This window comes from Dipodomys spectabilis, unplaced genomic scaffold (assembly GCF_019054845.1).
Source record: "Dipodomys spectabilis isolate Male_0828 unplaced genomic scaffold, ASM1905484v1 ptg000073l, whole genome shotgun sequence".
In the NCBI taxonomy this organism is placed as follows: Eukaryota; Metazoa; Chordata; class Mammalia; order Rodentia; family Heteromyidae; genus Dipodomys; species Dipodomys spectabilis.
Genome location: NW_024870750.1, coordinates 956,641 through 971,331, shown reverse-complemented (window position 1 = coordinate 971,331; position 14,691 = coordinate 956,641). Strand labels below are relative to the sequence as shown.

General features: G+C 41.6%; 1 protein-coding gene and 1 non-coding gene across 2 annotated transcripts in view; both read left to right on the top strand.

The window, feature by feature from the left end:
• Positions 1–158: 158 nt before the first annotated feature.
• Positions 159–14,691, top strand: part of Wdhd1 (WD repeat and HMG-box DNA binding protein 1) — a 72,810-nt gene continuing 58,277 nt past the window's right edge. The window contains exons 1-7 of the mRNA XM_042682612.1: positions 159–266; positions 417–509; positions 4,894–5,005; positions 9,187–9,338; positions 11,522–11,633; positions 11,790–11,840; positions 13,085–13,180. Coding sequence (XP_042538546.1) covers positions 433–509; positions 4,894–5,005; positions 9,187–9,338; positions 11,522–11,633; positions 11,790–11,840; positions 13,085–13,180 — 600 coding nt within the window. The 5' untranslated portion in view covers positions 159–266; positions 417–432. The remainder of the gene's footprint in view (positions 267–416; positions 510–4,893; positions 5,006–9,186; positions 9,339–11,521; positions 11,634–11,789; positions 11,841–13,084; positions 13,181–14,691) is intronic.
• LOC122110108 lies at positions 1,220–1,357 on the top strand. The gene has a single exon (XR_006147816.1). It is a non-coding gene; the product is annotated as a small nucleolar RNA SNORA21 (small nucleolar RNA).

The window sequence follows — 14,691 nt, the reverse complement described above, 5'->3', positions numbered from 1 at the left end:
CCTTCCAGCCGGCGCGCTGCTGACGCCACCACCCCGCGACCCGGGGTGAGACCTGCGCGCGGCGTGGGCGGGCCGCGCAGGCGCAGTGCGGCGAACGCGCCAGAGCGCGGGAACTGCGGGTAGTGGCCGTGCACCTGGTTGGGCGGCTCTGTGGGCCTGGAACGCGCGCCTTCGGGGATTGCTGCGGAGGTCCTCCCTGTTCCCACAGCCCGCGCGGAGGAAAAGCGCGTGCCCCTCCCGCTGTAACTCTCCTGGGCGTCCTGCAGGTGCTATACGGGTGGGGACACCGGTCCGGCGGAGAGCTTGCCTGTGGGGTGCCCGACCTTCCCTACTTCTCCCCCCCCCCCCCCCCCCCCCGGGACTCCTGGCTCTCCTGTTTTCAACGTAAGACGAGCTTTCCTCTGATCTCTTCTTAGGTCGGGGGAGGAAAGGATGCCGGCCACACAGAAGCCGGTGAGATACGGACATACAGAAGGACACACGGATGTCTGTTTTGATGATTCCGGGAGGTAAGGCTCTTTGAGGAAACGAACGATTTTGTTAGTGCACGTATTTATTCATTTATCATTTTTAATATGGCATGGATTCATTTTTCGGTCGAAAATGACTCAATGCAGAGAGGAATAATACTGGGATGTAAACTGCACCAATGTTTCGGTAGGTTTGCTTGGCTCCGACTGTCATGTACTTAGCATGTCAGAAATTGTAGTCTGTTGAAATCTTCCTTGGGAAGATGCGAGCTCCCCTCACCGCCCGTTTTTCATTTTCTCAGCGTTTCACATTAATTCTGCCAGATGCTAGATAATCCTTGCCCAAACCAGTGGTCTGTTGTTCTGTGTGGTATAGCTTCCCTTGGCTTTAGTGATACTTTTTCCCTTTCTTAAATGTTCCGACTTTTCTTTTTAATTGATTTTTCTTTTGCATGGTCCCTTAACGGCGACATGTTCTTGTTATTGATCTTTTAAAATCCCTTCCCATGGAGTACTGTCTACTGTGTGACTTCACTGCCACTCCTGTGTTGATTGATTCATTGACAAAGAGGTGTGTGTGTGTGTGTGTGTGTGTGTGTGTTTGTCTACTCTTCTGGGTGTTAGAAATACAATAGTGCAAACGACTCATGACCTTTTCCTTTATTGAGCTTAAAGGTGTTTGGAGGTTGATAGACAGTAAATTCAAGTTAATCACAAAAATAAATGTGTATTTAGAAATACAGTTAAATCCCCCTTTAAAAGCATTCAGTAGTCCTTTTGTTAATAGCTGATGAGCTGTCAAGAAAGAGCTGAGTAGAAGCACTGATTTTAGATGAAGTAGCGCTGGCCTGTTGAGTAGTTTTGCTTCAATCAGTGGTATGACAAAGTGAAAACAAAAATAGAAATACACTTAGAAGTACTAAGTGATATGTGTAGTGATAAATGTTTTGTAGGGGGAGTTGGTTAGTTTGAAGTGGTAGGGACGGCTTTTTAGGAAGTGTTTTTTGAGAGATTAGAAGGTTGAATAGGATTGAGAAGTATAAAGAGATGGGGGTATGTGTGTCAATGTGGTGATATTGGAGTTCTAAGTAGGGGAAACACTGGGTTAAAAGGCTCTGTGACTCCATCAGGCACCATGGTATCCTCAAGAACTGAAAGTTATTGGTACTATAATGTAGGGGAATGCTGAGATTGATGAGAGATGAGTATGTGACAGTAAGTAAGGTGAGCCCTTTGCTTTCTGTTTTTGTTTTTGTTTTTCCCAGTCCTGAGGCTTGAGCACAGGGGTCTTGAGGCTGTCCCTCAGTTTTAAAAAGCTCAAGGCTAGCACTCTGCCACTTGAGCCACTAGTCTACTTCTGGCTCCTTCTGGTGCTTAGTTGGAGCTAAACGTCTCATGGAATTTCCTGTCCAGGTTGGCTTTGATCCACAGCCTCCTGAGTAGCTAAGATTAAGGTGTCAGCCACCAGTGCCTGGTGGCCTTTTTGTTTGTTTGTTTGTTCATTGTGGGGCCTGAACTCTGGGCCTGGGCTCTGTCCCTCAGCTCTTCAGCTCAAGGCTAGCGCTCTACCACTTGAACCATGGTGCCACTTCCTGCTTTTTCTGCTTATGCGGTGCCGAGGAATTGGACCCAGAGCCTCATGTATGCAAGGCAAGCACTCTACCACTGAGCCACCTTCCCAGCCCACCTGTTGGTTTTAAGAAGGAATTTTGTTTTTATTCTGAAAGCAGTGGGAAAGTAGTGAGTTTGAAGCAAAGGAAATGTGATGCATGAAGGATGAGTTGGAAAAGGAGCAAGAATGGTTGTAGACTGTTAGGTGTTTGTATTTGTTTAGGTGAATGTGCTAGGAACTTGAACTATAGTGGATATTGGTGGGGAGAAAAGAACACTTATTCAGGAAATAGTTAAAAAGAGAAGTCAGTAGGATGATCCATGTATTAAGGATGAAGAGAGGTGTCAGGGATAAAGTCTACATTGTGGGATAGGACAGTTGAGAAAAATGACACTGCATGTATTAGAAACACTTACCACTTGAAAAGTTGCTGGTGAGTGTTTGTATTTGGAAATGGCTGATATCTGGTTTCTTTTGAGGTATTCAACTGGAGCTATAAAGAAAACAGTTGACTAAGTGAATCTAAAATGTGAACTATGTACATTTTTAGTTGATACCTCTGAGTTCAGCATTGAGGTCCAGGATGGAAACCTGAATGTGGGTGTGGTCTGTATATAGAAGGTATTCAATGTGTTAGCTTGGATGAGAGCACCTAGAGAAAGTGTGAATGTAGGTAAAAAAAGAAATTCAAAGGTTAGCCCCTGGGTTACTCCAGAATATTTAGAGATCAAGTTAGAGGAGGATCTGTTGAAATGGCAGTCTTACGAACTTGTTGCACAGCTAACCTGTAACCTTGATTCTCCCAATCTCAATTTCCTAAATAGCTTGGATAATAGATGCGTTCCAGGGCTGGGAAGATGGCTCAGTACATGCCTTGCATGTACTGGGTTCAATTCCTCAGTACCACATAGAAAAAACCAGAAGTGGGGCAAAAAGGGTTTCACCAGCCATTTCTCAGATTAACCATGTTAAAGTGAGGATTGCATTTGTTGCATGTGTGTTGCACTATTAAGCAAGGTCATGGCAAAAGGTGGAAGTGAAAAGAAGAGGTCTGTCAAACTTATTCCAGTCATTTTTAATGCAACAGCTACTAATGTGTGTTGCAGTTTAAAATACAATCACAAATGACCAAACCAGCTGGATGCCCAAACCCAGAAGTATTTTGTGCAAACTGAGACTTGTGGTCTTCCTATCTAATCCATATAGTAGAGAATCTGGTATTAAAGACCCCAGTCTTCCTTTCCCTTCTCATTTCCTGGATTGTTTACACTGAGTAAAATTCCTGGGTTTTTTTTTTGCCAGTCCTAGTGCTTGAATTCTGGGTCTGGGCACAGTCCCTGAACTCCTTTTACTCAAGGCTAGCATTCTACCACTTGAGTACAGGGCCAACTTATGGCTTTTTCTGTGATTAACTAGAGATAAGAGTCTCATGGACTTTTCCTGCCTGGGCTGGCTTTGAACTATGATCCTCAGATCTCAGCCTCCTAAGTAGCTAGGATTACAGGTATGTGCACTGGCACCTAGCTAAAGTTCCTATTCTTCATTAAATTCTTGTTTCTGGTTCACGTGCTTGAACTGCTCTTGTTACTAGTCTCAGCATATCTAGTCTTTCTCTGACTTCCCAGTGTAAATGGCATTTTTTTTCTTTTTTGAGTTCAAATCTTGCCATGTAGCTCAAGGCTGACCTTGAACTCATCATCTTCCTGCCTCTGATTCCTAACTGTAGGGGTTATAGATGTGCACCACAACCAATGGTTTTTGTAGCACTTTTTTCTAAGTCATGGTGTATTAGACTCTTAAGTATTACTTTTTTATGAATCCTTCTAATTTTTCTAGGTGGGAATTTTTTTTTTCTTCTGGACATCTACAATTTTTATTTCCTTTTGTGTGTGTATAATTATATATACAATTGTGTATATATTATTAACATTTAACATATAACATTAACATTTTTTAAAACATTTGTATATATTTGTTGTAGAATTTATAAAACACAATAATGTAATTATAACATATATAGCATATAATTGTAACATTTATATATAATATAAAAATATTTTTGGTGGATTATTTTTTTTTATTTTTATTTTTTTTGGTCGGTCGTGGGGCTTGAACTCTGGGCCTGGGCGCTGTCCCTCAGCTCTTCAGCTCAAGGTGAGCGCTCTGCCACTTGAGCTACAGCGCCACTTCCGGTTTTCTGGTGGTTTATTGGAGATAGGAGTCTCACGGTCTTTCCTGCCTGGGCTGGCTTTGAACCGCGATCCTCAGATCTCAGCCTCCTGAGTAGCTAGGATTACAGGCGTGAGCCACCATCGCCCGGCTGGTGGATTATTTTTTATATGCCAGATACACTGAATGAATCAAAGCACTCAGAAGATGAGGGTTTAAACAAGTTATGACAGATACAGGTATTTATTTGAACAATCACCTTTGGATAGTTGAGCTCATGCATCTATCATTTATTCATTCAGCAAACATTTATTAAAGTTTCTATGTCAGAGACTGCTTGGTGCATTGGATATAGTGGTGAGTATGATAGACATGGTTCTTGCTGTTGCAGAGATTACATAATTATGTTTCTTACATTTTTGCCAAGAAATAATTTTATGTCATAGAACTATAGAAAATATTAAACTCATCTACATTTTATACAATAAGAAAAACAGTCTTCATTTTGAGATTTATGTGTATAAAATGAGAAAACAGTGCTGCCTAATACCTTGGTTTTATTTAATACATAAAGGTAGCAATCCAAGAAAGTTAATATACGTGAAATTGGATGGCTTTTTAATGTATGTGTTTTCTTCACAGTTGTATTGTGACTTGTGGAAGTGACGGTGATGTGAGGATTTGGGAAGACTTAGATGATGACGATCCTAAATCCATCAATGTTGGAGAAAAGGCATACTCATGTGCTTTGAAGGTAGTAAAAACAATTTCATCCATTGATGTGGGAGGATGTGATTTTTATGCTTGAGAGAAAATACTTTCATGGAAAGTTTGAATATAGATGTGCTCTTTTGCTTTGTTTCCCTTATGAAATAATATTAAAGATATATAACAATACTATAAATTGCAAAAAACAAACCCTTTAAGATAAAATAGTGATAAAAAGTGTTGAGGGGGCTGGGAAGGTAGCTCAGTGGTAGAGCGCTTGCCTTGCATGCCAGAGGCCCTGGGTTCGATTCCTCAGCACTACATAAGCAAAAAAAAAAAAAAAAAAAGCCGGAAGTGGCGCTGTGGCTCAAGTGGTAGAGTGCTAGCCTTGAGCTGAAGAGCTGAGAGACAGCGCCTAGGCCCAGAGTTCAGGCCCCACGACCAGACCCCCCCCCCCCCAAAAAAAAAAAAAAAGTGTTGAGCCAACTAGCATATACACAAGAGTCCTAGGGTGGTGACTGAGCCTATAATCCTAGCTACTGAAAAGTAGAGGTGAGGCAGGTTATGGTTTGAGGCCAGCTTAAGCAAAAAGTTAGTTTGAAACCTCATCTTAACAAATATATCTAGGTGTAGTGATACACTCCTGTCAGGAGTGTATTTATACATAAATAGGAAGACCACAGTCCAGGATTTCTTAAGCAAAAATGCAAGCCCTTACTCCCAAAACTACTTAAGTAAAAATGGGCTGGGTACATGTTTAGTAAGTATGAACCCTGAATTTAAGCTCTGGTAGTGCCCAATCAATCAATGAATGAAATAAATATGCACAGAAGAAAATGACATATGTATATATATATATATATTTATAAGTATTGAAAACACTAATGAAAAGTTCCTGTAATTTAAATAATTCTTTAGGTTATTTGGATAATGAGTATCTTAATCCATTTTGTGCTACTGTAACAATACTATAGACTTGATAAATTATTATTTATTATTTATTTATTTATTTTTTGTTGGTCGTGGGGCTTGAACTTTGGGCCTGGGTGCTGTCCCTGAGCTCTTCAGCTCAAGGTGAGTGCTCTACCACTTGAGCTACCACACTACTTCTGGTTTTCTGGTGGTTAAGTGGAGATAAGAGTCCCTCATGGTCGGGGGGCTGGGAAGGTGGCTCAGTGGTAGAGCACTTGCCTTGCATGCCTGAGGCCCTGGGTTCAATTCCTCAGCACCACATAAGCAAAAAAAAAAAAAAGCCAGAAGTGGTACTGTGGCTCAAGTGGTAGAGTGCTAGCCTGAGCTGAAGAGCTGAGGGACAGCGCCCAGGCGCAGAGTTCAGGCCCCACAACCGGACCCAAAAAAAAAAAAAAGAGTCTCATGGTCGGGCTGGGAAGGTGGCTCAGTGGTAAAGCGCTTGCCTTGCATGCATGAGGCCCTGGGTTCGATTCCTTAGCACCACATAAGCAAAAAGAAAAAAGCTGGAAGTTGTGCTTTGTCTCAAGTGGTAGAGTGCTAGCCTTGAGCTGAAGAGCTGAAGGACAGCACCCAAGCCTAGAGTTCAGGCCCCACAACTGGACCCAAAAAAAAAAAAAAAGAGTCTCATGGACTTTCCTGCCCAGGTTGGCTTTGAATGGAGATCCTTAGATCTCAGCCTCCCAAGTAGCCAGGATTACAGTTGTGAGCCACTGGCACCTGGCTAGACTTGAAAAATTATAATGAGCAGAAATTTTCTTGTTCACAATTTCATGATTTTGGAGATTCTTAAGCTTGAAATCAAGGGACTGGCATCTGATGAAGAGTATGGGAAGTAGGGCAGGTGTGTGTGTGTGTGTGTGTGTGTGTGTGTGTGTGTGTTGAACTTGAGCCCTCATGCTCTTCTTGTTCACAGATGATTCTCTACCACTTGAATCACAACTCTAGTCTAACTTTTTGTTGGATAATAGGAGTCTAATGGACTTCTCTGCCCATTCTCTGCTTGCTTCAAAGTGTGATCCTCAGATCTTAATTCCTGAGTAGCTAGTATTGTAGAAGGGAGCCAGGGATGCCTGGCTTGATGAGGACATGACTGCATACTTCCATGGTTGGAAGGGCAAAGAGAAAGCAAGAAAATAAGAAGACCCAACTCATTGATTCTAATGAACTCACATACTTCCAGATTATGGCAGCAGATTTCTCATGGCTTCATCATCTCTTATTAGTCTCCCCTCCCCACACTATATAGTGTTGGCAATTAAGTTTCCAACAGACTTTTGGGGGACACATTTAAACCAAAGCAGTGAGCTAAAAACCACTGAGTTTGCTGGGAAGGTGGGTCAGTGGTAGAGCGCTTGCCTTGTATGCATGAGGTCCTGGGTTCGATTCCTCAGCACCACATAAGCAAAAAGAAAAAAGCCGGAAGTGGCGCTGTAGGTCAAGTGGTAGAGCGCTAGCCTTGAGCTGAAGAGCTGAGAGACAGCGCCCAGACCCAGAGTTCAGGCCCCATGACAGGACCCAAAAACGAAAACAAAAACAAACAAAAAAACCAAAACCACTGAGTTTTCCCCTCAAAAGGAAAAGGGAGAACATTTGAATTTTGCTTAAAAGTATAATTCCCTCCTTTCCCTTATCCTCTTAAAAGTAGTTCCACAGTTAGAATTATGTCCTCTTTGTGTGTGTGTGTGTGTGTGTGTGTGTGTGTGTGTGTGTGTGTGTGTGTGTGTGTGTGTTTCACACATGAGGGATATTTGGCTTTTTAAGCTTGGGTTGTCTCTGTCACTATGATGTTTTCCAGTTCCAACCATTTTTCTGCAACTGACATTTAATTTTTCTTTATGGCTAGGTAATATTCTAGGAACATAGGTACCATATCTTTATCCAGTTATTATTTAGCAACTTGGCTGATTCCACTAGTTGTTGTGAACAGTGCTTCAATAAACATGGGTGTGTAGGCTCTCTGGAGACAGTAACTCACTGTTGAGCTCTGAAACAAGTGGATCCAAAGAATGCCTTTCTTCACCAAGGCTGTTGTTTCATACTAGTGGTCATTCTCTCACAAAACCCTTTAAGGTTAAGGTGTGAGAGTTGTGTGGGCTTTCCCCCCAGAGGCAGAGTTGGTACTCTGTCCACAGAAGAATCTGTTTTATCTGTATTGCAGTCTTTTTCCCCTTGTCCAATCAGCTGGAGGTGTGGGGGTGCCAGGGAATCCCAGAAGCTCCTCACTGCTTTTCTTCTGCTAATACAGTCTTTCTGTAATTTTCTGCCCCCTTGCTACCTCCCTTTTAGTTTTTATTCTTCATTTCTCACTTCAGAATCTAGACTGTTCTGTGACCCAAGATTCTTCTCAGAGTAAGAATGGCATGTTTCTAATCCACCATTTTGCATCCCAAGAAACTTTTTATGAGCGAGCAAAGTGAGCTGGGTGTGGTCGCTCATGTATGTAATCCCTGATATTTTCTGTAATCTTAGCTATGCAGGATGTGGAAATGGAAGAGTTGGGGTTCAAGACCGTGCCAGGCAAAAGTCATTGAGATCTCCTCTCAGTCAACCAGCCGGTGGTGATGATGTGTACCTGTGATCTCAGCTATGTGAGAGGATGGATTGGCTCCTGTGCTCTGAGGGAGAATCCGTTTTATGCTGTCTCCTAGGTTCTGGTTCTTTCACAGTTCCAGCATTCCTCAGCTTTTAGATGTATCACTTAAATCTCTGACATAGGTTCTTTTTTGGGGGGGAGGGGGTTTGGTCGTGGGGCTTGAACTCTGGGCCTGGGCCCTGCCCCTCAGCTCTTCAGCTCAAGGCTAGTGCTCTACCACTTGAGCCACAGCCCCACTTCCAGTTTTCTGGTGGTTTATTGGAGATAAGAGTCTCATGGACTTTCCTGCTTGAGCTGGCTTTGAACCCCGATCATCAGATCTCAGCCACCAGCACCTGGCATGTTTTTGTTTTTGTTTTTTTTTTTTTTCCGGTCATGGGGCCTGAACTCTGGGCCTGGGCACTGTCCCTCAGCTCTTTAGCTCAAGGCTAGTGCCCTAACACTTGAGCCACAGCACCACTTCCGGCTTTTCTCTGCTTATGTGGTGCTAAAGGGATCAAACCCAGAGCCTCATGCATGCGAGGCAAGTACTCTTACCACTGAACCAACTTCCCAGCCTGGCTTTTTATTTCTTATAGGAGTTTTCGGTATATAGGCACTGGGATGCTGCCAACCATATTGGGTTTGTTATGCCAGTGTTTCTTACTTTTATTTTCTTTTAGAATGGAAAGTTGGTCACTGCAGTTTCCAACAACACTGTTCAAGTCCACACATTTCCTGAAGGAGTTCCAGATGGCATATTGACTCGCTTCACTACAAATGCAAACCATGTGATCTTTAATGGAGATGGTACTAAAATTGCTGCTGGATCAAGGTAAGGCTCTGACAGAAGAAAAATATTAGAAGGCAAAGCCTCATTCGTTTATTTCAGGATAATATTTTAGGATTATGAGCAATGAATTTGTATTTGTTCTTATTAAATCTTTAGTATAAAGGTTTTTGGAGGGGACAAGAGAGTGTAGTACCAGGGTTTAAACTGAGAGCTTTATGCTTGCTAGGCAGGTGGGTTTTTTTTTGTTGTTGGTTGTAGGGCTTGAACTCAGGGTCTAGGTGCTGTCCCTGAGCTCTTTTGTTCAAGGCTAGTGCTCTACCACTTAGAGCTACAGCCCACTTCTGGTTTTTGAGTAATTAAGTGAAGATTAGAGTCTCATGGGGACTTTTCTGCCTGAGCTGGCTTTGAACTGTGATCCTCAGATCCTAGCCTCCTTCCTGAGTAACCACACCTGCCTGCACATCCAGATTTCTTTGTAGTAAATTCCTATGGATAAAATTTTTTTCTCTTTAAAAATTTTTTTTCTTATTATTATAAAGGTGACATACAGAGGGGATTACGGTTTCATAAGTCAGGTAATGAGTACATTTCTTTCCTTTTTTTTTTGCCAGTTCTACAGCTTGAACTCAGGGCTTGGACACTGTCCCTGAGCTTCTTACAGTGCCACTCTCAGCCTTTTCTGTTTATGTGATATTGAAGAACTAAACCCAGGGCTTCATGCCTGTTAGGCAAGCACTCTTCCACTAAACCACATTCCCAGCCCATGAAATACTTTTTTTTCTGGACAGTGTCATCCCTTCCCTCATTGTCTCCCAGTTTTCCTCTCTCATCCCTACCCACGTTATACAGTTCATTTTCAACCTAGTTTTTTACTGAGTACCACTGCTGCCTTTGTTCACCCTATATTCTTCCCATTTTTGTGTCCTTCTTGCCCTCTCAGAGACAGAAAAACAAACAAAAGAGGACAAGAAAAGAAAAAGAAAAAAAGTCTTTGTTTCCATTTCCTGGAGTTCATTTTGATAACTATAATTTTATATGATCATAGGCACAGTGGTATTACGCCTTTGTGTTCCTCACCTAAAGTGTGTTCCATTGGTTTCACTGTGTGTGAATGGCTAGAGTTTTATCATGTCCTAGCTTCCACATGTGAGAGAACGCCTGTGCCAGTTGTCTCTCTGAATTTGGCTTACCTCACTTAAGGTGGATGAAATTTAATAAAAATTTTTATGTCAAACTTGTGATTGTTTTATCAATTAAGAAAATATATTGCTTTAGCTGGGCGCTGGTGGCTCACGCCTGTAATCCTAGCTACTCAGGAGGCTGAGATCTGAGGATCACGGTTCAAAGCCAGCCCGGGCAGGAGAGACCATGAGACTCCTATCTCCAATAAACCACCAGAAAACCGGAAGTGGCGCTGTAGCTCAAGTGGTAGAGAGCTCGCCTTGAGCTGAAGAGCTGAGGGACAGCGCCCAGGCCCAGAGTTCAAGCCCCACGACCGACAAAAAAAAAAAGAAAAAAAAAAAAGAAAATATATTGCTTTGCAGACAATTTACTCAAAGACTGTTAAAAGAGATCAGGAAATAGTGATAGCTTGATACAAATTAAAAAATTTTTTGATGTAACCTGGATTGTACAATCTGAATTTTTTTGGGTGGGGGTGGGGCTGGTCATGGGGCCTGAACTCTGGGCCTGGGCACTGTCCCTCAGCTCTTCAGCTCAAGGCTAGCGCTCTACCACTTGAGCCACAGAGCCACTTTCAGCTTTTTTCTTTTTGCTTATGTGGTGCTGAGGAATTGAACCCAGGGCCTCAGGCATGCAAAGCAAGCGCTCTACCACTGAACCACCTTTCCAGCCCCATACAATCTGAATTTTTGCAGGTTCCCTTGATGCTTAATTTTCATAGGATAAATGTAATTGGTTGACTTGTTGAGGTAGAATGAAACACAAAGTATTTTTCAAATGTGACTGTAATTAGATTACCAAATAATAAGAGCTTTAAGATGTAACTGTAGAAGCTGTTCAGGAGATTTATATTTTAACAGTGTAAGAAATTTTGACTTGTGTTTTCAGTATCTTTATAAAGACTGAAAGGCTGATCATTAAATTTGAGTGCCAAATTTTGCAAGTTACTATTAAGATATAACATTCATTCTTGTGATTTTGAAATGATAACAGAGGCTTTTGTATTAGCATATATTTATGTGCATTGCTTTTACTGTTCATAGTGATTTTCTTGTCAAAATTGTGGATGTGGTGGATTGTAGCCAACAGAAAACATTTCGAGGACATGATGCCCCTGTTTTAAGTCTTTCTTTTGATCCTAAGGACATCTTTCTGGTAATATCCTCTCACCCACCCTTTTTGTGTATTTCCTGAATGTGTATAAAGTTATTTTCATCCCGTTGTGAAAGGTTATTTGATTGAATCAATTGAACCAATTTCTATGTTGTTTTATGGCTGTAATTTTAGGGAATGTGTTTTTTATTCCTTCAGGCATCAGCTAGCTGTGATGGATCTGTCAGAGTGTGGCACATCCCCGATCAGGTAAATTCATCAATTTAAATTTAAAACTGTTTTTGTCAATTTCTGTGTTATAGTGGCTGTCACATATTTTATTATTGGCCCAAAATACTTACTTTTTTTTTTTTTTTTTTTTTTGGGTCCGGTCATGGGGCCTGAACTCTGGGCCTGGGCGCTGTCCCTCAGCTCTTCAGCTCAAGGCTAGTGCTCTACCACTTGAGCCACAGCGCCTCTTCCGGCTTTTTTCTTTTTGCTTATGTGGTGCTGGAGTCGAACCCAGGGCCTCATGCATTCAAGGCAAGCACTCTACCACTGAGCCACCTTCCCAGCCCCCAAAATACTTACTTTTTTTGTAGCATGTTTCAGGTAGTTTTAGTATTGTTTTTCTGATTAAATTGTAAAATTGTAGAACAATGTGAAAGACTGATTGCTTTTATGCCTAATCACAAAGGGAATGATTTATTTATATTTTCTATATATGTTAACAATTAACTACCATATGTTGGGTTTTGTATTGGAGGTTAGTGGTACAAACACAAGGCATAGACTATACTTAGAGAATTACATATGCATCTGACAGTAGGTTTTAAAGGATATGTGAAGAAAATGCTCTCTGGATTGATAAAGGGAACAGTTAGGTCTTCGTGAGGCAATTAGACCATATTTGGAATTTTTGAAGTAATGTGGCTGTTGGAAAGAATTTCTGCACAGATATGCTTTAGTAGCCACAGTTCATTCCCTCATTCTTTTTTTTTTTTTTTTTAATCTTTTTTTTTTTTTTTTGCTTATGTGGTGCTGAGGAATCGAACCTAGGGCCTCCGACATGCAAGGCAAGCGCTCTACCACTGAGCCAACTTCCTAGCCCATTCCCTCATTCTTAAAATATTTAGTTCTGACTTTAACCCCTTAACGTTTTATAGTAAACATTTCAAGTTTTTGTAGACATATTAAAATTTTAATATACTGAGGGATTTTTTTTCTGCTTACATATTTACTCAGTGAGTATATGGTATATTGTTTGACTATTCTGCATAGAAAATACTCTTATTTGAGACGTAATACTCTTATTTAAGACATGTATATGCAAATATGTTTAAGACTTGTATATCTGAAGAACTTGGAACAATTTAGGTTAAAAAAGTTCTGTAATCAAAGTAATAAATTGCTTTTTCTGAGATATATGTCAGTTTGAAGAAACTGCCTATTAAATGAATTGTTTGGGGGGAGGTATCATAAAAGGAAATAAATTTTCTTTTCTAAAAATTCAGACATGTGCTATTAGTTGGCCACTACTACAAAAATGCAACGATGTGGTAAATGCAAAATCCATCTGCAGACTTGCTTGGCAGCCAAAAAGTGGAAAGGTAAATAGCTTTTATTTTTGAACCTTTAAATTATCTCTTACAGTTCTTGTAAACTTTCAGTGTAAGAATAGTATTTTTAATTATAATTTTCATTTGAATTATAAATTTTAGAACCCTATGACAAATAATTAATATTGAATATATATGTATAATTTTTTTGGTCAGTCATGGGGCTTGAACTCACTGCTTGAGCACTTTCCTTGAGCCTCTTTGTGGTCAAGGCTAGTGCTCTACTACTTCATCCACAGCTCCACTTCCAAAATATTTCGATTTTTTTTTTTTTTTTGGGTCCAGTCATGGGGCCTGAACTCTGTGCCTGGGCACTGTCCCTCAGCTCTTCAGCTCAAGGCTAGTGCTCTACCACTTGAGCCACAGTGCCACTTCCGTCTTTTTTCTTTTTGCTTATGTGGTGCTGAGGAATCGAACCCAGGGCCTCAGGCATGCAAGTCAAGCGCTCTACCACTGAGCCACCTTCCCAGCCCCGGAAAATATTTCGATTTTTAAAAGATTGCTTTAACTACTTCAGAAGCTAAAATCAGGAGGACTGAGGTTTAAGACCAACCTGAGTGGGCTGGGAAGGTGGCTCAGTGGTAGAGCACTTGCCTTGCATGCATGAGGCCCTGGGTTCGATTCCTCAGCACCACATAAGCAAAAAAAAAAAAGCCAGAAGTGCCGTTGTGGCTCAAGTGGTAGAGTGCTAGCCTTGAGCTGAAGAGCTAAGGGATAGCGCCCAGGCCCAGAGTTCAGGCCCCATGACCGGACCCCCCCCCAAAAAAAAAATAGATAAAAAATCCAACAATATTGGGGCTGGGAAGGTGGCTCAGTGGTAGAGCGCTTGCCTTGCATGCCTGAGGCCCTGAGTTTGATTCCTCAGCACCACATAAGCAAAAAGAAAAAAGCCGGAAGTGGCGCTGTGGCTCAAGTGGTAGAGCGCTAGCCTTGAGCTGAAGAGCTGAGGGACAGTGCCCAGGCCCGGAGTTCAGGCCCCATGACCGGACCCAAAAAAAAAACAACAAAAAGACCAACCTGAGCAAAAAGTTCTCAAAATCCCATCTCAACCAATAAAAGCTGGGTGTGGTAGCTGTGTCTGTCATTCCAGCTAAGTGAACAACAGAAGAATCCTGTGAACATATTCATACATCTGCACTGCAGAGTACATAGAACAAAAATATTGCACCATGTGGAAGATTTGGAACATCTTACTTGTTCATGTATAGAAAACTGGATAAATTAATTGTGGGTAGTCCTGAAAGTGAAATTGTCTCTAATTGTTAGAATGAAGATCTTTTATCTCCTTCTAGGGAATGATCTTTTAGATGCACTGTTATGTAAAAAGATTAAGCTATAGCAGGGCAGGTATCGGTAGGATGTTAATGCTTATTAATAAAGAGTGAAAGATTGCCAGGTGCTAGTGGCTCACACCTGTAATCCTAGCCATTCAGGAGGCCAGCCTGGGCAGTAAAGTCTGTTGACTTCTCTCCAATTAACCATCAGAAAACTGGAATTGGAGC